The 24,211-nt window shown below is 41.3% G+C and overlaps 1 protein-coding gene across 1 annotated transcript in view; it reads right to left on the bottom strand.

Annotated features, from left to right (window-relative positions):
- The window catches only part of tafa3a (TAFA chemokine like family member 3a), a 100,413-nt gene that overhangs the window by 29,645 nt on the left and 46,557 nt on the right, over positions 1-24,211 (bottom strand). The window contains exon 2 of the mRNA XM_030091340.1: positions 7,961-8,073. Coding sequence (XP_029947200.1) covers positions 7,961-8,072 — 112 coding nt within the window. The 5' untranslated portion in view covers position 8,073. The remainder of the gene's footprint in view (positions 1-7,960; positions 8,074-24,211) is intronic.

The raw sequence follows: 24,211 nt of genomic DNA, 5'->3' as shown, positions 1-24,211 counted from the left end.
GACCGCCACCAAGTTTACACTCCACTGACCTTTGCGTGCAGCCGCTGTGTGTAGACTGCGGACTAAATTGAGCTCTTTGGAAAGTTGAAATTAAACACAGAAGTCAGTTTGTAAACTATAATGTTTACGATGTCACATTTCAGTAAATATTTTATCCTTTGGTAATGAAAATCATGAAAATATATGACCTTGTCGGCCGGGCGTTTGAATATCCACGTTAAATTGTGTGTTGCGGTAATGTCCAAAAACTGCTGTGCCCTTTCGCACATTGCTGAAACATTAGCCACCCGCCCAGGCATGAAGTTTGATTTTGTCAGGGGGTATGTGAACGAAACTATTGATATTCTCTCGGCACATAGACTGTCCCCTCGCCCGCCTCCGCTGGCGACACAGCCACACACACAGAGGATACAACCAAGGCCACACGCAGCCACTCACGGCTCATCTATACAGCTGCCATTCAGATGCGTATAGCAGAGGACGTTTGATGGTTTTCTAATCTCGGGAGCTGCCACTGGGAGATGGGGCGAGCTGACCCCTGTCATCCCCACAGTGCATCTCAAACAGCCCCACATCTCCATCTCAATCTCCCTTTGCTTGCTAGCTCCCCACCATTGTGTCGCCCACCTGCTCTCCAAATGTCAGGACGAATGCACCGCGGCCGCATCCCCGCGCATCCCTCGGGTGGGGGTGACCTGCTCTGCAGCGGCTCGGTATAATGTCATGCTATCTCTGGGCAAAGGGTTCCACTCTGCCCCGCTTTGCGCGCGGCATCCTAATGTATGCGATGGCGGAATTCACCATGCAGAAGACGCGGGAGCCACTTGGCCGGGAAGTCCGAACCATCACCCTCGTACGTCCACCTGAAATCCCTGGGTTCCGTTTGTGCAGGTAAACTGACAAACATAGACTGCTGCTCCTTAAAACAGTGGTTGGATCTGTGGTTGGCACAGTTTTCATTATCTTCTGTAGCCTGATTGAGTAAGAAGTAACAAAAAAGACCAACAATGTAAAGTTAAAAAAAAAAAAAAAAATCAACAAGTCAAGATAAATATGTCAAAATATGTGCAAATATTTCCTTGAATATGTGAAAAATAAAAAGAAAAGGTCATCAGTCGACTTAAATTGACAATTCTGAACTAATTTTATATGAATTTGGTTATTTATCTGGTGTTTTCCTTATTTCATTCACTACACCTCAATTGTTTTGCTCATGATAATAAAACTGACATAAGAGTACACATTAAAAAAAAGATATATTAGGAAGAATTGATATGGTAACTAAACTCTTTATTGATTTCAATTTGAATTTCTATTTCCCCCCCAAAAAGGCTTCTTTCTAATAAACACAACAATCATGCACAATTATACAAGAGTTATAGTCTTGCTAATATTAAATAACTTTTGTCTTCTTCTGTAAAACAATAGCAGAACAGTGATCACCATTATGTTATCTCCATGCTCACTCTGAGCAGGAACTAAGCTTTTGGAGAAACACTCATGCAAATGAGGAAAATGCACTCTGAACGTTCTTCATTAAAATTAATCAAACCAGACATAATCTTTTGTCTGTCAAAACGACTCGTTCTGAGAATATATCCATAGTAATTGTTAGAGAGGGAGAGAGAGAGAGAACGAGGGTCGCTAACCACTGCTCCTTCAAAGGTCAAACCGGCACTGTGCATATTCTCATCAAAATTACATTTTATTTATTTTAAAAGCATCATGAATAATATTCAGCAATCCTATTAACATTTGAGGTTGTCTAACTTGAAGTAAACCCCTGAACTGCCGTCTCAGAAGGTCATGTAAAGAACACATAACAAAACACACACACACACAACCAGGAAGTATAATACGAACAAGCGTCTTTATTTGTGTTGCCACTATGTGTCTTTCGAACAACTCTTCTGTTTTCAAGACTCAAACTGTCTCCATGTCTCAATGACTTCAAAAAAGAAGATCTTCTTCTGTCTTTTTTTTTCTTGCCTGATGATCCGTGAAACTGAACAAAGAGTGAATCAGAATCTGGTGTTAACTGTGGACTGAATAGACGCTTCTGCAGTACAAGACAGAGCTTGTTTTTTTAATAATTATCCAGCAATGTCTTGAAGGATATTTTCTTTACTGTCTATTGTGAAGAAAAGAAAATCATTTTTTCATTCCAAAAGGACTAAATACAGGACACAGTTAGCAAATATACATATACTGGACTGTAAATATACAATATATTTCTGTATTTCCAAAGTCATTTAAGCCCATCTTTGAACATGTTGTGTCTCACACATAATGTTCTCTTTCGAACAGACACAGGAAAACACTTTCATTCAATAGCAATGATGTTGTTTTAACTTTAAATAATGTGACGTATCTGAATATGTTGTTTCAACAAAACTGGGCGAGTAAAGAAAAACTCTGCATGAATCAGACATTATTTGGAGAGTCACTTTGCACATAATATGAAAGAGTGAAAATGCAGAATGAAAGAATCTATCAATTTGCGTACAAGAAAAAAAAAAAACGATAACCCTTATCTAACCTGAAGCATTAACATTTAATTCAAGACGAGCCTTTCTAAAGAGAATCCCAACTTTCCCACATAAACAAATATGGATTTCTTTTTTCTCAATTCAAATAAGAAGCCAATTATCGATGAAGAGCGCATACGTGCATGCAGATCAGCAACAGGAGCTCAAACCTGATCACTGATCTCCACATCATTGATCTCTAAACTACATGTCTTAATGCTTTTTGCTTCTATGTCATTTCAATTTAAAATTTAAAAACCTCCATATCAATATATGTAGATGATTTTTTTTTTTTTTTTTTTTAATCTCAGGATGTTGGAGCTGCTCCGCTGCATCACACACCCTGACTGAAGCTTTCCTCTTCACCATGTTGGCCTTCACACTCTGACAGCCCAACCACAGAAACCTTGATTGCTGTTTTTTTTTTTTCCCCCCCAAATGACCGTCAAGACAAAAAGCGTCCAAGTATCTAAATAGCTGAGTAATGAGGCTCCCGTTTGACCCGGTCACATCATCAGTCTGAATCCTATCGATGGGACCAAAACAAATTGTAGAGCCGAAAGGTACTTGTTATCGCGCTCGCTCTCCAGAACGCTCTCTCCTCGCACCCGCTCTCGCCCTTTTCTCTCCCTCTCCACTCTTTCATGACTAGCTAATGAATGTAGATGGTGCTCTGGGGGATGCAGTGGTCTTATTACGGGGGTTATGTGCGCACGCTGTAAGCTCAGCATGCTCCAGTCAGGCTATGGTGAAAGGTTCAATTGCTCTGGCAAAGCCCCTACCTCAATAAACAGAAGGGCTAAAGAGGTTTGTTTATTGGGCCCACCTTGGCTTGACCTCCGGAGCTCAGGGACAGGCTACGTGATTACAGAAGTGTCAGTGCAGCCCGGGAGAACAGGCCCGGGCTACTTGTACTGGCTCTGTCGCTCTCTCCTAATAAATCACAGGAATAAGCGCACAAACCACAAGAGTTAGACAAATGCAAAACCAAGGAGAGCGCAATGTAAACCCGAAGATTAAGTGGTTTATCCAGCATGTTTGCAGTCAACCAAGTGGGATTTGCTGCTCTGTTCTCGGTCTACACTGATGAAATATGCGATGAAAATAGTGAAGGCACTGATTAGATTACACAAGAGGAGGTGAACATATGATTTACCGGCTGGGGATGAAGTTTTGTGACGCCTGTAAGAGTGAAGACACCTGAATGCTATGTCCCGCGCGTGACAGTGTAAAGCTTGCCATCCGTTGCTATAACAATCTGCTGCAGCTGTACACCTAATTTCTGCTCATTACTGATGGCGAGCAATCATACTGGGTGTAGTCAGTTCAAGTTCTTCTCTAAGGCGTGGAATGTAGCCAGCTGCTGCATGTCTACAAACCCCAGAGGGCTGCGAGTCGGTTCATCTGCTGTGGTTGATTCAAAGCAGTGTTTGGTATATTTGTGGTTATTCCACTGGTGGAGGCATTGAGAGCTGACATTCAAACCCTGGTGCACACTAAATAAGCAAATCCTGAAAAGCCAGAACCGGTCTAGCTCCAGTCCAACTCTGGATTGAAGTTGTATCCCTCATCCTATTATCAACTTATCCCAAGTTTTCTAATGGAGCACCGAGGATCTGAGATTAAACTATAAATAACTTTACCCAAAAGTGACTAGGGTAAACTATTACAGCCAAAATATGTGAGCGGATAAGCGCACTATTTATTCATCCTTATTTCTATAATGTGTTTGTTTATCTCCAATCGATTGAGGACAATAATTGGAAGAAAAAAAATGTATGAGGTGAACCTAGCTGTTTTCACTAATACTAATTCAACTCCAAAAGTTGCTGCTACTGTAGAGCATATCATATGTTTTATGTGGTTACTAATTGTGTCACTCTTTCTTGAGTTTGTGAAGAAAAGGCTACTATTGATGTATTTTCTAAAGAAAGAGTCAATACTGCTGCTGCAAATTAAACTTGAAATGGAGCAGAGGAAACAAGATTTCAGGTCTCAGTGCTTCTGTTTTTGTTTATAGAGAATTCCCTCAAGCTGTTCAATTATTTTTTCTGAATACGGTCAAAACTATACCATTGATTTGACCGTTTCACACTGAAGGAAAATCATTCATGGCATCATAAACTTTAAGAATTTGGAACATGACTAAATAAAACGTATTTTGAAAGGATGCCTGTTAATGACTGGAACAATAATCAATAGATTTTCACTCCTTCACGCCTCCATAGGTGAACAGAACGTTAAGCACATGTTCACTGCTAAGATAATGATCAAGTAAATCCATCTTAAATGTTTCATTTAGTCCTCCTGATTCGATTCCACACATATAAGCCTCTCTTTGCGTGGGTCTGTCCTGCCGTTTGTCCTCTCAAAGAATTTTGCTGGTCGGACTTTTGTTTTCAGCCGACGTGGAGCCGCGTCCCTCCAGCCACTGCGTGCCGTTTGTCCTCCGGAGGAATACGTCTCATTAGTTCAATGTGTAGTCACAGTTTCTACCGTTCCGGCCGGGGATCAGGCCGTCTTACCATTAAGAAAAGATTCCCTTTGAAAGGTCTTGTCCTCTGCTCCACACACACACACACACGTCTCCAGTTAGTGTACTGGTATGACTTTTTTTTCAGTTTGATGCTCCACTTGCATCGCTGCTAAACTGTTGGCTCCTCATGTGCGGAAGACGCAGCTTTGTTATTGAGCACAGAAAGCCAGAAAGAGGAGATAATTATGTCAATTCCCCTCTAAAAGCCAGCCATGTGAAATATGGCCGGTACATGTATGTGACCGATCCAGCGCTTCAACATCTGTTGTGACGTACAGCGACTGTAGCATGAATCTGATGGAAGAACTCAGCTGTGCGGTAATCCCACTACCTTCACCGTAATGTCTCTAAATTCACCTGATAAAGTGTTATTCTCACATCGATGGTTTTATTGTGTATTTAAAGTGGAATAATAATTAAACTAATGTGATCACGAAAGTCAATCAATTGCAATCAACTAGACATTAAGAATAAAACACCACTTCGGAATATGATGTGTGTGTGTGTGTGTGTGGCTTGCATGCGGGAGTGTGTGTATGTATGCTTTATGAGGCCTGACCTACCTTGTGGGGACTGGAATGCTGCACTCCACATCATTCAGCAGTTTTTGGGTCAACATGTGGTTTCAGGCTGCAGGTCGTAGTGATGTGTAGTGCTCGGGTAACAGGCGTAGAACACAAGTTATTTTGTAGAATTGTGTGTATGTGCATGCAGTTTCTTACAATACGAGCCAAAAACTAAAAAAATATAAAATCAGGTAGAAAAAGATGTAAGCCCTGCCAACATTTTGCAAATTCCTAGGAGGTTAAATCACAATTATAGAGCTAAAGATACAAATAAAGTAGAGGTCATTGACAGACACTTATATATAGTTAAAACATCAGAGTGTCTAATGAATTATACTGATAAAACAAACCCTACAAAATTATACAGTTGTCAGACTGTTATAGAGCGTATTCATCCATTTGTCCCTTTGTTTGTTTTTAGTTCACATTTCAATAAATTGCCATGAAATATCTGTCTTGCTGGTGTGTTTTCCACAGCCTGATGCTGCTGTTTTCTGCTCTTCTGCCCTCCTGGAAGTCAAACACTCTCATTATTTTTTAAAGTGTATTTAAAATGTTTTTTTTTCTTTTTTTTTTTCTTTTTGTCAAAAGATGAGTGTTTTTAGCCTGTTCATGGACAGTGGCAGTTCCAGGGAAAAGTGTGAATAAATAAAATCTCTGTACATCAGTGCTCCCACTGAGCCCCGCTGGTGAAGCTGCCAGTCGTTTACAGACTTGTTCTGTCACGGCTCCAGAGTGAGGCCGAAATAATTGGACTGAGCAGTTTCATTAGTCATACTTAGGTGACTGAAATTCAGCGGATCACCCACCAATTGGGTGTACAGACATTTTTCTTTTTGAAGCGTAAATATAAACATATTTTCTGACCTCCCCTGAAAGCAGCAGCTCTTGATTTGAAGTGAATCACTATTCAGTTTGGAGTTCGGGGGCATTCTGGAGCCATAAGTCTTAATGAAATCACTGGTGTGGCAAACAGCGGAGTGGAGCAGGCGCAAAGCCGGAGCTGCTCGGGATTTGTGATGCATCTGACTGGCAGCAGCCAGCAGCTGAGTTTTCTGTGGGCATTTGGAAAAGCGCAAACAAATTTGAGCGTGAACTATAAGGATAAAGTTTTCATAGGAGCGATGGCGTCCAATTTAGAGATGTTCCTCACAGCCGACTTCCCTGCCAACTTATCAAAAATTTAATTAGGATTGTTCTAACAAAGGCAAACACTCAGAAAACAGTAGAAATTGCCTGATGTGTGGATAAATATTTCAAACACTATAATTACACTTTAATTACAATCTTGACCAACAACCACATGGGATTTAAATTAAGAAGAACTCTGTACCATGCGGGAGGATGGAGGTCACCATTTTACATCCCAACAGTTCAAATAACTTCCTTCACCTTCAGCAAAGGCAAGTTGAAACATACCTTTCAATTCTTTCTTTCAATTCTTTGTCCTTTTCTGTGATCATAGTGTCTCTGGGTAAATATTGTCTCATTAGTGCCAGCAGCACAAAACCCTTGCTTGAAATCAAAATGACTTGAATGTGGCTGTACGCTGCCATTTTCTGTTTTTAAAACTACCAGAGCGCCGCCACCTCCACCCGTATGACGGCTCTATAGTCCCCACTAGTGACGGGTGGCTGCATCACAGTTCAGGTGCCTTGCACATGAATAAAGCTCCAACTGGTTTCACCGGCTAATATTTCAGGTAGTCGATTAGCAGGTGCAAGTAGGTAGTCACGCATCTCCACCTTTCCATTTTTAGGAGCTGTGCAGGTTAAAGTGAGTGTTACAGGGTTAATTAAAATAGAGAAGACAATGCTTTACAATATCATGAAACATAGAAGGACTTAATTTTTGGAGAATGTCCTAAATCTTGTGCCAACACATGTTGATTATAATAACAAATAATAGAAAAAAGAAGCTGTAATTTCTCCAACAATACAAGGAGGAGAATCTCCGATGCTTTCCACCGTCGATGGAGAACGAAGCAGAACACCATCTGAATCTTAAAGCTTCACACCAGGTGATAAGAGATCGCCTACGTGTCTGGGAATTGACAACATTTAAAATTTATTACTCCTGCAGCAAAAGAAGCCTCAAACACCTAAATAGAAAAGTTAGGACCCTCCGGGTCCTCCACCAGTGTGATAAGAAACGCAGTCTGGCACAGCTGGTCGTTCTGGGCAACATGCCCAAAACAATGCCCCCCGCTGTGGATGTGCGTCTCTGGTTTTTGTGAATGAAAAAGAAAAAAAAAGTCTTTTTCTTTAAAGCTTTGTGTTTGTGTTCAGCCGTCGATCCCTGCAAAACAAACTGAAGGCGTGTCAGTGTACCTATGTGGCTTCTGTGAGACGAAGCACTGGTCAGCTGCCCCCAGAGAGACATCATACAGACGGTCAGCAGCAGCGCCCTTCTGCACACGCTCTGTAGGTCCCTCTCCTGCATCCTGGAAACAAACGGCACAGAGGAAACAAAAAAATTATGTGAGGTTAGTCACATTCGTATCACATGAACACTGGTTGCATTTTCATTTCAGTCCACAAGCTCCCAAAGCGTCTGCCAACAGGTGGCCCATTAAAGTAACTCCTAAAAATCACAGAGCTCAGATCTACAGCGCTTTAATCGGACACCTTTACTGCATTAAGGATTATCCTCAGGAGATTTATAGGAAGCCGTTATTGTGGTGACACATCTTCAGGACACCCCTCCTCCTGGACCCAAAAGAAAAAATGCTTCACAGTTACATCAGTTTAAAGTGAAATAGATATATGCTCAAGACAATATATTATTGGCAGTCATTGTAAATTTCACGGCGAGATGTTTGTTAAAATTCCAAACTAAAAATAAAATGGGAGAACCTCGTGGGTTAAATCCAAGAGCAACGCCATTCTCATTTTTTTAATTTCTATATTGTCTGGACTGTAAGTCACTCCTGAATATAAGTTGCATCCATTTAAAAAAAAAAAAAAACATGAGGAAGAAAAATACACACATTTAAAGTGACATCAGCTCCTCAGCAGATAAACAAAAACAACGACAAATCGGTGACTGCAAAACAGTCTCCGCATCTCCAAGCTCACAAAGCAGTAGCTTTCTGCAAGTTACGATTCTTGAATATCTCGCAGTCATTGGCCTCTTCACGTCTGAGTTTCCGGTCCAAAGGAAACCAAAGTGTTAATGAATCACAATGCGTCAGGTTCATGCGCACTGACACGCAAGGTGGATAACAATCCATGCAGAGGTGATTTTTAACACCTCGTTGTAGCGTAGCGCTCATTTCGATCAGAAGAAAGACAACAAATGGAGACTCTTCATGTTCTTTTGTCTTTCTTCGTGTTGTTATCTCGCTACCTGGGAAGTGAATAACGTTGTTTGTGTGGTCTGTCCTCATGTGCTCAGCTCAGTAATCTTCGTGTACTTTCTGAGGAGGCCTGTTGTCCAGCGACGCTCTCCGTCTCCGTCGGAGAGGCCCGGAGAGAGTGGAACAGGCAATCAGTGGCTCGTCCGGCTGCCAGCGGAGCTGGCCTCCTCTCTCGCGAGGAAGCGGCCGCAAATCACAGCCCTGCTTTGAACTCTGTTCCAGTGCAGCCACTGAAATGAGTAAAACGCTCGGTTTCATGCAAAGAGATCAACCCCTGCTAATCTGGCTGGTAAATGAGAGAGATGTTTTGCTGCGACTGCCTTTGTACTGACAGCCAGAGCTGGGGAGATCTTAACGGGACGCACTAATTCTGTACAAGCTCAGACAGCTGACGCAATCAGGATGTTATGAGCGCAGACCGGAGCAAAACAGACAGTGTCTGTAGCATCACCCACAGATCCATCCAGGGAGTCTGGGTGTGAACTCACAATGGCCGGGAGTCGCTCTTTTAATGAAAGCAAATAATCCTGTACTGGACCGGAGAGGAGGACGGCGGGCAGGAGCGAGGCGAGGCAAACAAATGTTGAGCACGGGAGGCGAAAGGCGGCCGACACGAATGTCAATCATGAAAGAGAGTCGATACAGAACAACTCTGCCTACAAATGCACATCAATCCCTCGGACCGAATGAGCCTCATAATATCAGACGCTGAAGGTAATCAGTTAGAATTATCAAATACTGATTTGCTTTTAAGTATCTGTTATTTCCCTCACTTGAATGCAAATTATCTTTACTTTTCAATCCTATTTTGACTGTTAATTTTGGTGTGACTGGATTCACCAAATATTTTTGGAGTATGTATTTGCAAAAACACCAAACAACAACAAGATGATGTCCTGTAAAAAGACTACATATCTCAAAAAGATTGGATAAAGTACAAGCCATTACCGTAAATCTCAGCCTTTATTCATCAATAAAGAATATTCATTATAAACCTTCACGTTAATCAATTCAATGTAACATATTAAAACTAATATAACCAATCTTCTGTCTTTTCACAAATTCAGATGCTAAATAGATATTTTTCTTGAAGATTTTCTTCTGCTTCCATAATCATCAACCCAATGTCTTTGACTGTATAAAACATACACATTCAATTATTAATAACACACCTGACATGATTTGATCAATCTATTCTGATTCTCACAATCCTGCATGTGTGTGACCATGTCTGAAAACTTGATGCACACATCTGGTTTTACTAGAACAAATTAGAGTTTGGTTTCTGTTTTTTTGTTTGTTTGTTTTTTTTAAATTATTCAATTTACCTTCTGTCAGGTCATGACTGAATGAATATAGACTTTGTAGAAAATTGTGTTTGGTAGATTCTTTCTTTCACATCTGTATGTATCAAACAGCTGCAGCTTTTCTGCATTTTACAGTTCACTAAGCCAACATAAATATACCCTGAAACAGGATAAAGTGCAATTAGACCAGCGCGTCGACGCTGCACTTTATGCCTTTGATCCCTGCTGCTGCGGCGCCTTCTCTGGTCCTTGATGATATTATATAACGTCTCTTTTAAACACCATATTTTTTAGTGGTAGGTTTGATCATATACTCTATTACTTCTTAAACCACTGTATTTTGGCCAGTGCTGTGTTATTTAGACAGTGAAGTATTGTTTTTGTGACAACATGTTTCAGCTGTACAGTACTGTGTTTTGTTATGGTACTACTGTACATGACAGCAAATCTTGTGAAGTCTTGTTCTCTGCAAAACAGAAAAGAAAAGTTCTGGATCCTTTCATAAATCTTTTATAAGGAAAGAAATGCATTTAGATTTAACAAGCCTCAAGCATTACTGTCCTCAAAGGATCTCTTCATCACCAAAGCATCCACGTAAACAGCATTGTGTTTAAAATTAGAGAAAGTACCTCAAACTTTTAAAGGTCAGCTGATGGACTGCAGTTTTTTTTTTTAACCAACTTCACACTGAGTGTCTCACATTTACACCAGAAGACATACTGCAGCATTATCGGTGAAGTGGTTGATTTGATTTCTTTCAGTTTGTTCAGTGAGGACTGACCAAGTAAATTACCTCCCACACGTTCAGAAAACTAATTTTCACCTGTAGTCCCTGTCACTTGCTCCTCCACCGACACAGGGACCGGGATGAAATGGTAACATGATTAAAAAGAGATTCTTCACTTCGCTGGATCAAGTTTGGGGCGGTGCTGCAAATACAGTACTTCTAATGGAGACGAGCTCCACGGTTCAACCTCAACTTCAGTTCATTAACGTCTCCATTTCTGGTTATCTTAAAAAAGGAGGCGGGGGGGAGGGGGCTATTAAACCCGCATTAAATTTTTCTGCTTCTGTTCTTGAGCTCATTTTAACTTATTTCTTATTTGCAGTTGTTGATAACAAGAAAGAGGGAAAACTAATAAATCCACTCTGACAGCTGAACTCCAGATATAATTATAATTTGGTTGCTTGTTGGAGATGAAATGCTCTGCATTTCGTCCGTGTCTGTCGGCGTCTAGTCTGGTCCGCGAGACGCCAAGATTTATTCCAAATTTAAATCTGCTCGCACATCTTTTGCCGCAGTTTCCATCTCCTGTCTGGCCGTGTTCAGGTGGCTCATTGGAGCTGGTTAACAGGAAAATTAGACCATCTGACTGATGTGACACAGACACCAGGTGGCTCATCACAAATTGTCCTGAACAGGGTAAAATCTATTTTGAGGATAGGCTAAAGCAGATTTTTACAAGACTGCACCACACACACACACACACACACACATACACACACACGTTTGGCATGTTGATCAGGCTGGATGCCGATATCATGTTAAATCTCACAATTTAGCAATAAAACATCTTCTCTACATAATTCACACACACATGAGCTGCAAGGTCCAGAAGCCTACTCCAGCCAAACAACCCTTACATGTGTAAGAAAATGAAAACAGGAGTAATCATCGAGAGTCTGAGAAAGAAAACCGTTAAGAAGACGGCGAGGGATTGTCTTCATGGGGAAAAGCTAAACGCAAAGAAAGTTAGAGGGCAGGAGGTGAATGGAAGATTTAAGAAAGCAGAAGATGTGTTTTGAGTTGCTTTTTAAAGAGTGGAAGGGAGGATATGGATCTCATAGGGGGAGGTAAACCATTCCAGAGCGTCGGGCCTCCATAGGACCGACTGAACCGATGATGTGAAGTAAGGTATGTGTTTGGATTATGGGAGGACGATAAGATACCAGAGTTTGATCCATCCGTTTGAACCCTCGACTCCTTACATTCATATTTTATAGGATTCGTGTCTTCTGGAAGCTCACAGATGCGGACCATGTGATGCACTACCATCAGTAGCTGTAGCGGCGGCGTGGAGCTCGGAATTAAATCGGTGAAATGGAGAAAGTTTAGAAGTTAGAGTTTTAAACTAATAACATGAACCGACGTGTTATTCTTCTTCTCTAGAAAAAACAGCTCTACTCTTCCTCCTATTTGGCCAGCTTGTTAACTTTGAGTGGATTGATTGACAAATGCTCATTCCCACGCAATAAACACATAGAAAGTAATCTGAATTGATCCATTTTCAGGAAACTACTTCCATCCTAACTTTTAGTAAATTCATGTTCCCTTTACATGTCAGCTGTCTGCTGCTGAGGCCAAAGGTTTTGCTCAGGGCACCAGTGGTGACCTTTCATCTGTGGGATTCAAACCTTTCAAACACCACTACCCCTTCTTTTTTTTTCTTTTCTTTTTTTTTTCTTTGTTTTTAATCTGCAACCGACTCCACCAATCAAGCCAGAGCTTTACCGGAGCCGTGACATTTACACTGTTCAAAGCTCATTAGTCTGTTAGCATGCATAATCAAAGACAGAATAAAAGAGCCTCAAGTACAAGAAATAAAAAAAATCCCATCAGCAGAGGAAGAACATGCAAATTCTAAGTGGAAATTCAGCAGAAAGACTTGAACCAGGGAAGATCTTGTTCTGATATCACACACCTAATACTTATACGCATCTAACAGTGCGTACGAGGTCTCGGTGTGCCCTTAAACAGCAGCGTATATAAAAGTGAATAACTTTGAGTTAAATATTTTACTTCCCTTTGAACAACTAATTCAAGGTTGCGCCAGGGTTATGAAGCCTCGCGGTTCATGAGTGGTTTCTAACCTTGTCTATCAACCACATCATTTGAATACAGAGAAAGAAATGAGTTTGAAAAAGAATACGCCTGCAGATTCACTTTTATCTTCATAAACATGAATTATTAAATGTTTTCCGAAAGCTGCATCCTCCTGGAAACTAAAGTATGTCTAGGAACCTTTTGTTTGAGGTCAGGAAAAGCATATTTAATATTTCAAAAGTCAAAAATGACGGAAAAAACTTGAGCATCTTCTATTTTGAAACCTGGTACCCTCAAAGCTGCACCAACCAAACATGCCAGCAAAAATTTTACAGGTGATCACCTTTTCTTCCCAATAACATCAAATAACTAAATTGGCATCTTTTGTTTTTCTTAGGTTTTGCTGTCTTTTCTTTATTTCTTCAGTTGCTCTTGTTGTTTTTCCCCACATTTTCCAAGGTCATGTGGAATATTTTGCTTATGTTGGAACATTCAACCTAAGTATCACTTAATAAATGTTTCATTTCGTTGCGCCTCGACATCTCTGTACATGCTTTATCTTAAACGATGGAACGGAGATCTCATTTGTGGACTGCAAACACTGCCCGAACAAAGCAGCTCCTATGTCACTCTGTGAAGCTCTGCTCTTACTCTCAGTAATGAACATAACTGCTGCCAACTTGAAAAAGCGTTATCTCCCTGATTATGGCCTAATGGGTTGACAAAATGGACACACACACACACACACCCACACTCACACAATCGTTACCACCACAAACTTTCCCTCCAGCCCTTAAAGCCTCGACGCCGCCGTGAGTCAATGGGACCAATAAGACGAGGAAGTGTGTTTACAACTGATACATGACACAGGGCGGACGAGCTGGAGGTGGCGGCCGTGGTTGGAGGGCAAAACAAAGCCAGTGTTTCTGTTCCTGTTAGGCGTTCTTGTTTACCTCTTATCTAAATACAGACACACAGTTGGTTGCGTACCAGTAGTCATGCCTCGGGCGAAGCCTTCCCCCGGTTACAGGAATGGCTATTACACTGACACAGAAAGCATGGGCAGCATTACAGAGTCTGCTCAGACACAGGACGTCAGCGTAGCTTAGAGAGCCACAGGGTGCTGTAGAGTAGCAGGGTTTAGAATTACCATGTGAAATATACTCTGTGGCTACAGTACATATAGTTTTTTTTCTGAAAAGAATCAATAATTAAACAAGCCTATTTGCTTCTCTTAAAATAGGTTAAAATATCTAAAGCCGGCTATATCTACTGCATTTTTCAACAGCAAACTGTACAAAACCTGCAAGACATTTTAAGAAACGCGGCATAATGTATAACATTATTAGCTGCAATTATCTCATTTCGAAAGGTTTTTTTTTTTTAAAGATACTAAATACATGAAATTGGTCTTTAACCAATGATGCCTTTAACTTTTCCTCCACCCTACATTTGGCTTACTTTCAAGTGCATTATAATAGTTTCACTTACGCAATAGGTGTGAATACTCCCTCCATCACTGCCTTAAGACTTTTACAAAAATCTAGAACCCATGCTTTTAAGGCTGCTTCAATCAAGTCAGATTTTTTTTTTTTTTGTCAGTAGATGTCTATACTATTACATACTCCACGAAAATTCTCAAAGCAACAGTATGTCTCTCTGGAAACGCCGGGATCTGTACTTCAATCTGAAGTAAAATTCTGCAGGAGTGAACAACAGTCAGCCGCACAGCGTGAGGTGAAATGCCTGACGCAGAAGTATTTGTCACTGCTTGTTAGGGAGGTAATGATCTAAGACCACCTTCTCCCTCTGATGACACACAGCGAACCTCCTTCAGTGGGAGGGAACAGAATATATGAAGTTAGATATGTAGCACTTTCCTTATGAAAGACTTGGTAATGCTCTCCTAATTGCACAGTGATAAAATACCAGAGAGCAAAGGAGAGTGTTTACGCCAGCGTCCTGGACCAAGGAGGGGTCATAATTTCCCAGCAGTGTAACTGTTAAACGGTCTGGTCTGTGACGAAAACAAAGAGAGGAGCAAAGATGAGAAAAGGGTCACAGAAACATTTATTTGATACAAATCTGGGTTTTGGGCCATTTCTGTGTGGAGTTTGCATGTTTGCAAACGCGCATGAGGCTTTTCTTTGGGTACCCCAGTTTTCAATTCGAAGAACATGCAGTGGATTTTTTATTGGTGACTCTAAATTGCCCCTCGATTAGCTTACAAATTGCTGTAGGATATGGATGGATGGATGGATGGATGGATGGATGGATGGTCCAAAACCTAAGTGAGCTCGTCTTCATTGATTATCTAACTTGTCCGTTTGATCAAGTCTTCTCATCATTGTAGCTGTAATGACTATAGTGGATGAAGAGGTACTAGTTTTCCCTCCCAGCACTGAAAAATAAATTTTCACATCAAGGGACGCGCAGACCAGCGAAAAGCATATGTCTCCATTCCTACAACATCGCAACCTGGCTAAAATGGATGCATTTTTTTTTTTTAATTAATAAAAGTTAATAATGGTAGCTATTTAAATGGAGCATAGGACAGTTTACAATCAAATTGACTGTAACAGTTAATATAAATAATGTAGCTTGGTATTGAGAATGAGATTATGCAATCCCTACCCGAAGGCATGTTAAAAAAAAACCTCAACCTGAACGAAAAATACCTCCTATAAAGAGGAAAGAATAAACTGACAGTCAGGCAATCGTACAGTATTATATCATAAAGTAATATCAAGCCGACTACATTAGAAGAGCTCCATTTGAACATTTGTTGCACATTTTTATGCACATTCAAACTCGACACAGACGTGTGAGAAAATCCAGGAAAAGTTCCGCTGGTTAACGGACCTTAAGGTCAACTCATTATATTTTATAAAATCATTTCTCTGTTGGATTCAGAGAAATGCACTTAACATCATGAAATGTGATTACAGTGAGAGCAGTTCGCCTGGGGGATACAATGCAGTAAGCACAGTGTTATTAGAGCTTACGATACAAATTACTTTATATTAAGTAGCTCAATGTAACAATGTTAATTAATGCTTCTTAAACCTACTGTTTCAGTCAAGTTCAGATAAACAGTGGGCTTTCAGACTCCAACAATGCACAAAAGAAACAGAAAACACAAAAGTGTGTCATTATTTCTGAGTGTTCGGACTTTTCAGGGAAGCTTCTACACTCTTAATGTCTGAATTACCTGACTGTGATGAAATCCTTCTCTGAGATTTCCTCCTTTTTTTTCAACACAGTGGTGAGATGATCGTTCACAGTGTGGTGATCATTAATTCTTCTGCAGATGTCTGACATGAAGTTCTGATCCTTTCTTCTTTTCTCTCTCCTTTTCAGCCATCTCCCCAGATAATAATAATGAGTTGCAATGCAAAAAAAAAAACAGACACCGCCGATCCAAGCGGCTGCTGGAACGGCAGCTTAACAAAAGGACTGTAATGGCAGGGCGAGTGGGAAAGCGTGCGACTTAAATCCCCAGATGAATGGATCGGGGGAATGTCCATTTCCATAAAGTGATGGAATTTGCTCCCAGCATGTTTTTGTACCCGCAAATCCCAAACAATTCCACAGATAACTGATGAGAAGAAAAAAAAAAAAAAAGATTTGCACATTTTAGCAGCAGAGACTGCCACGGGAAAAAAAAATCATACAAGTGACAGATGAGAATTAGTCAGCCTGTCAGCAACAGCTTTAACTCAGCAGGACTGATTACCTGACAAAATTATAACTTCTCAGGGAGTAGTGCAGGCATATCATCAAATGCACAATTAACACTGCAGCATATGGCTCACTTGGCAGTTGGCAGCGAAGAGCGAGATGATGTAAGTATGCAAATACAACAGCATCATACAAGCAAACAGGCTGGAGAGAGGAGGTGGGGGTTACAAAGTCTTAAATTTATCTAAAGACCTGTTCGGTGAGAGAGTTTAGCCCACTTCTTCCTGGAAAAGGTGAGACAATAACATTTTATATTCATCCCGTTTCTGCCAGATTAATTATTAACCTCATTATGAACCTCATTACCTGCACTACTGAAGGACAGGCTCCACAATTTTTCACAATTTAGCCAATTAGCTTACAAATGGAGTATAAATCGCATTACTGCAAATCATTTTCCAAATCATATGTTTTCACATCATCAGCTTCTGTGCGTTTGTTTGGAGCTGACAAGAGAATCGTTTCCACCCTCGATTTTAGTTTAATTTACTGACTCAAAACCGGTGTAAGACGTTTCTTCTGGTCCTGCCGCAGGCCGCCCGGGGAGGAACTGTGAGCTGATCAATGTCGTGACGAGAGCTTATAAATATTGTGTGTGTGCGAACAGAAAACGGTACAAAGCAGTTTGAATTATTCTCTTGGATAAAAGCTCGGCGACGATGCACAGGGTTCTCCGTCTGCCTTGGTGGACTTTTTCCAGGGTCACATACAGACATGAAGGTTAGGATACAAAAGGAGCTACAGAAAATAATAATTTTGGCTTCACAAAAATACTCTTCTTTCAATGAAATCCACATATTTAGCAATGTAAGTTTCTTCATTACGGTTTGTCCTCAAAAAAGACTGCTACAGAATAGAAGATAAGGCTCTCCATTGGACATATTGACCGTCCACATAATTAAGGGAAGAAATAAGCAAAAATAAATGTGTTTCTTGGAAGGACATTAGTCCAAAATAAAACCAGCCAAATATTATTTACCAAAAAATTCAGGCAATTGTGTTTTTCAGCCGATTGAAGATTGGTCCAATGAGCTCCCGGGGGGGGAAAGCGAGAACTGTTTGAAGAATTTTATCACGTTGTCAAGATGAAAGGACAGCCAGAGATTTTCAATGTTACTGAGTTGATTTTCGTAGTTAGTTCTGGTTCAATACCTCTTCACAATCAGACTCCATGTGACTCGCCGGCTCCCAGTGTGTGTGTGTGAGGCTGCCAGAGAAAGCCGGAGTTATGAAAAGCAGCAGTAAATCTGGAGGGCAGGGGTGGAGGACCGTGGCCTTGTTTCAGCATTTACTCCCCGCCAGGCTTGCTGTGGTGTTATTTTGGAAACGGCGGACCACGGGAGGCCGAGTACTTAGTTCCAGAAGCCAACATTAGGCTCAGACCTGTTGGAAAACATCCCCCCGAGTGCACAGGCAGAGGTCGACGCAGTATGGCTGAAGTCCTCTGACACACTCGGCTAGTCCCGCGATCTCATTCTGTTCTCCTCTATCTCTCCATCTCCTCCGCTGCCGTGGTCCGGCGAGGTCCGCCTGCTACTGACTCATCCCGTGTCCTCACAGCATGTTCTGTGCCACCGGACACACGGAGCGTCGCAGCGGGGATCAGATGGCTGTCCTACTGCATCACCACAGCGCACGAGCACCGGAGACCAGAGGAAGACTCGGTCGCTGCAAGTTCAAACTGCAAGAGCAGCAGCAGAACACTGGGAGTTTGTTTTTTTTTTTCTTCTACCTTCTGTCACATTCTATGCAAATAAAGCAGGCTGCATTCGGCAAACTGTACAACCGATTCTCCAACCAAGCATCACAACACGAGCTGGAAAGAAATGCAACAAATAAACCGTCTTCTTACTGTACTGTTTACAGTTAATATTCATGTTTATGAGTTACATTCAGTTCTTTTCAATATGTGACAGACTGGAATGTGTTCCTGACGCTTCTTCTGTTTCTTGATCAAATTAGAAACCGATCGCAACTCAGTCATATTGAATATGCCATTAATCTTGATTACATTAATAAAGATTATATCAGCCAGGTGTGAGTGGAATAATTAAAATTATGCTAGAAAAGTTGACTCTTTCATTTGTAATTAGAACTGACTTGCTTCAGGTTATCTATTATTGTTTAGGTGTAATTTGCTGGGAGCAATGGAGGCGGCTATCCCCATCTCTTCTAAAGATGCCTTTCTCTTGGGGGATGCTGCAGATTGAACAAAACAAATGAAATAAATGTACTTAAGCAGCTCTTCCATCTCACTTGCATTACAATCGACTCTAAGCCTACACTCACACTTTCGCATGGCTTGTCATATATTTTATGTTCAGATTTGGTGTGTTCCTCTTTCATCATTTCCTCTCTTTGGAGATGGTTTGAGTGATGGCCGCAGTAGCAGGCGATTCAGTCTGTGTCCTGATTCTGTTCATGAAGCTCAAGTTGTACAAAATTATAGCTTTCCCTTGAACTCCGGTTCCTGCTTTTCATTGACGGGATGTAAAGGCAAATTGGACGGCAGGAAGACGTCATTTGGGCAAGATTTAGGATGCCGTCCCTTTCTTCGGCAGGAGGAAGCGAACCTAACCCAGGTGGACGAGATTAAAAAGCGTCGGTCTGGACGGTGATGGGAAGAGAAAGGGCTGCAGGCCGGGGCAAACGACAGCAGTAACGCGGTCAATGTTCTGCTGTGTTGTGAAGAGTGAGCCGAGCTGTGAGATCAGCCTCCATCTCCACGCTCACTTATGGTCGTGAACTTTGATTTATGAGCTGAGGAATGACATCATGGACACGAGTGGCGGAGATTGGTTTTCTTTACAGGGTGACTGACCCGACCCTGTGTGACAGAGAGCGGTTTTCCCACAATCCCCGGAGGACATCAAAGTACAGCAACTACTCCTCTGCTTTCGGGGGAGCGAGTGGAGGTTCGGACATATGACACCTGGGACTTGGAGGTCAGCCCAGGACCTGAGGGGGGATGTTAGCTTTGTCCTCCAGGATGAGTAGAAGGATGTTGAGAAGGTCATGTGAACTCTATCATTATATGTCATTGACTGTAGTGACACTTTGCCTGTGAGATAGTTTTGATCACTTTGTGGTAGCTATTTATAAACTGCTCAGGTGGAGTTCAAACCAAAGTTCACATAAACAGAATGTCTGCAACTGAAAATCTTGGTTTTAAGGATTTTTGATTTAAACACTACTTAGGCTCCTGTTGTACCTCAAAGGGCAAAGGTGTCCAAACTATGACTCTGTACCCACTGCAACCCTTAATCTATAAATGATTTGACCAGTTTCTTCCGATTAGATGGCAACTAGCCCCTTGAAGCAAAGCAATGCACTTAATCTGACGTTGTCCGTTTTTTAATTGATTCTGTTTTTATGCGAAATTTACTGAAGAAAGTTTTGACAAATCATGTGAAATGAAACAGTAAAATCCCAATTATCGCAAAATGTTTTCAAGTCAAAATCGGACGCACGCCACCTTTTTAAAGTTTCTTTCAGCAATGCCGGTTCACCGTCTCACAGAGGTTATATCACTGTACCTGTCTTCCCAAATCATGTGTTATATCTAACACCAAATCACTTTGTGTCCCTCAGGCATCGAATACAGACACAATCAGGCAAGTGACATTCACACAATTCACCCCAACAAAGCAGAGCTGATTATGAAATACTGCAATGCAGAAAACTGTGAAACTCATTTTCACATGAGAAAGTTTTTTTTTTTTAATATATTTTTTTGTGTGAGTAGACACCCAGTCACATATGAACAGCTGATTCGGACTAATGGGGGCTTTTGTTTTGCCATGTCATCCCCATGCAAATCTTCATCATATATGCTTTACCATTGAAGTGCTGACAGGGTTTTGGGTAGTTTTTTGGAGCAAACTGCGTGTCAGCAGTATTAAACTCATTAACGTTAACACTCCGGGATCTCTTTGCTCCACCGGTTCGATGATGAACTGACCGCAGATCAGCGTGCGCCGGCTCCCCGCTGCACTCCGCTCCGGAGCCTGTTAATGCGAGCTGCCAGCGCAGCTTAAAAACCGAATCAACAGGAGATAAAAACTAACGGCCACTGGTCTGCAGACATCGCTCTGCTGTGAACGGACATGAGCAGCAAGGAGACCTTTCCGAACTGAAAGCTTGATTTAAGTCTTCATTAGCGACCTGTGAATGAATTGTGCACGTGCCTCAACAACAGAAGGCTAATTAATATTGCATGACGCACTATGAGGACCTGTTTATGTGTAATCAATATATCAATACCACGATTACGGCTTTATTATACTGCTGCATCAATTATTCATTAAAATGTCTGTGCACCAATTATGGAGTTTGATCAGGTAACTTTCTACTGCATATTCAAATACTGAATAATATTTTCTGTATTTTTCAAAAATTTACTTGCCAGATATTTAATGAGGAAAACTCTCAAATATGTTATTGGGTGGTTAGGATAGCAGAAAGACCTCTCAATATACTGCAGTGCAGCTCAAAGCACCTGCAAACTGCAGCCTGAAATATAAACTAAGTTCAATTAAACCCTCATTAGTAGTCTTGGGCACTGCGTCTCTTGTCAGTCTCATAATAGATTTGAGCAAAAATCGTCAGCTTTTCACCGTCAACAAAACAAACTTCAGGTTTATAACTGCTATAATCCACAAGGTTATAGTCTTGACTTGTGTAAAGCTCAACTCTCATTCAAAGCTTTTAATGAGAGAGGATCGTTTTCCCTGGTAAACACCAGCAAAGCTGCCAAAGAATAAAAACAGGCTCAGTTGGACTTTAAATTTGAAATTATGGTGATAAATTCTGTTTTGGTTGCATTAACACTCACTCAGAATTTATGATCTTGAGGATAAATGAGTAATTTGCATTTTAAGTGCGAAGGTTTGTTAAATTTTCTTATCCGGGAGCAGCTCTGTTGTCACGTCTAATACACAGTCAGAGACAACACGCTGTTTTGGTGTGTGAGTGTGTGTGTGTGGACTACCTACTTAAAATGAATATTCAAAACCGTGAAAATATTTTGACATAAACTGAATATGCGCGCCAGCCATACGCTGTAATAAGATCAAAGTAATGCTAAGTGGATCTTCAAGCTTTATTTCCACATTTCATCCAACAATGTGTCTGCTGAAGCAGAAAATTATTGCACTGCTTTAAAGCAATATAAGTCACTCCAGAATAAACAGTATTCACTCGGGTCCTCACACTCATACAATTAAGCTCCAACGACTGACTGAGCAGATAAGAACTACCAAGAAATGAAGCCGCAGCGAAATGAGTAATGATGGCAATAAACCAGCGGACCAACCGCCTCTGTGTGAAGTTACTGCTGCTCCTCAATAATTTCCAGGAGCAAGTGAAGTGGGAAACATTTTTAAAACATAGCCTTTTCCCACACAGAGGAGAAAAAAAAAAAAAAAACTGGATCTTATCATAAACTGTTCAGTGCAGCTTTGCTTCAACTCTCTACTGATCTAAACCTGCACGAACCATAATGCAGTCTTTTTATACAGTATTATTGCACAGATAATGGATTTTTCTTTTATCCAATTCAATAGTTGCTCTTTTTTTATTCCTCGTTAGGGTGCAACATCTCGAACAGACAACAACCTTTGCCTCCTGGCGATGTTTTTATGAACTAAGTATGTTCTTATGCTGCTCCGATGCTGGATAACAGTGTTGTTCTTGGCAAGATTATTACTTCACACTTTCATACTGGTTTAATGTTATATGCCAAAAGTCAAAGACAAGCCAATAGAATAAAATAGAATAACTCCATTTATCCCAGGAGGAGATGAGCCCAGCTGACCAATGGCGAAGATTTTGTGTACAGTCATATTTACTTTTAAAACAAAATGATCAATGACAACTGCACTGTTATAAATAAGAACAAGTACATAAGCACTTGTAAGAAATGTGATTGTTTACCTTCGTTTTATATCCCGTCAGCGTCACACACTGGAGCAGCATAATCAGACTTTTCTCCTGTTTCTAAAGCGAGAACCCAGTTCCTCTCACTCACTGCTGATTGATGGTGATTATTCCCATACCTGAAACTGAGATTGCATGAATGCTTGTGTTTGGCACAATCAACGATCTATATCAAACAACCTGCAGAAGTTGGAAGTGATTGTTAGAATCAGTATTATGAACGTATGTCACATGTCTGAGTAACCAAGGGCAACTTGTGCGTGTGTGAGTTTAAGATTCTATTTTTGTGAAAGGCATCCAGGGTGTTCCCTGCTTTCTGGGAAAGACTTCAGCCCCACGTGACTTCAGCCCGGATAAAGACAAAGAGAAGTTGGAGAGATGGATGATTATTTTCTGATTGACAGACGTTTCCTGCGGCAAATGCGAGTTCCTTCCCCGGTGCAAGTCAGTGTTGTTCCAACCTGGTAAAAGCAAACTTTTCGTGTGACCTACATTCAGCTCCCAGCATTGAAGTGACTGGAGTGTATCTCTCAGAAAGTGACAGTTTCATGATGTCATCTTTTTATTTAGTGAGCTACCCGGTGCTCTCCAGCAGTCTTAGGCACTGTGCTGCGTCTTAAATAGGTCAGTTTTCAATTCTAGAGATGAGCTGTAAAAGGGAATACGATTCTAATAAAACGAGATCCAGGCGGACAGGATGTGGATATGTGGATGGATCTGCATAAACGCTAACCAGGGGCGATGGCTCTGGAATTCATTACAAGTGAACAGGTTTTGGGTCATGTATAAGCAGCTCGATGTTTCTCTGTCGAGAGCAGGAAGTTTGTTTTGTTGTTTCTCAGAGCAGAGATTTATCTAAGCTGTCATGTTCGTGGAGAGACGGCAGCAGAGCAGAGCTTTCTCAGAACTCCGGACACCCTTCCCAGTCAATGCAGAGCTTAAATAATGAGTCCCCGCGCTGCTGCCGCTGGACTCTGCTCTGCATCATAATAAGTGTGGGGTCAAACGAATAACTTGGAAGTGGTGTAGTGCACCTCATTAGCCCCCCTTTAGGACAGCAGGAAAGGTGGCAGAGACTCCAAAGGGCAGCTTTTTGGGATACGGGCCAGTATTTGTGGGGCTCCCAAACAACACCGCGCTCCACTATCTCGAAGTCCACTAGCACCTTTTTTGAAAGACTGCAGGTTTGTGCCAAATGCATTATTTACGCTGGAGCAATGCAGGGTTCCCATTCTATTTGCTTCAGCAGAAGTAGCTTGGCATGCATTCATAAATAATAAACGTGCAGCACAACGCGTGGGAACGGGGAAAAGCAAGCATGAAGAGAAGCCCGAGTCACACAGCATGAAAAGGAACAAGGCCGCTTAATCTGGGCATGGTAAAACACCGTGCATGCGTGCACGTCATCCAGGGA

The sequence above is a fragment of the Salarias fasciatus genome, chromosome 5, assembly GCF_902148845.1.
Source record: "Salarias fasciatus chromosome 5, fSalaFa1.1, whole genome shotgun sequence".
In the NCBI taxonomy this organism is placed as follows: domain Eukaryota; kingdom Metazoa; phylum Chordata; class Actinopteri; order Blenniiformes; family Blenniidae; genus Salarias; species Salarias fasciatus.
This window is presented reverse-complemented; position numbering and strand designations above follow the sequence as displayed.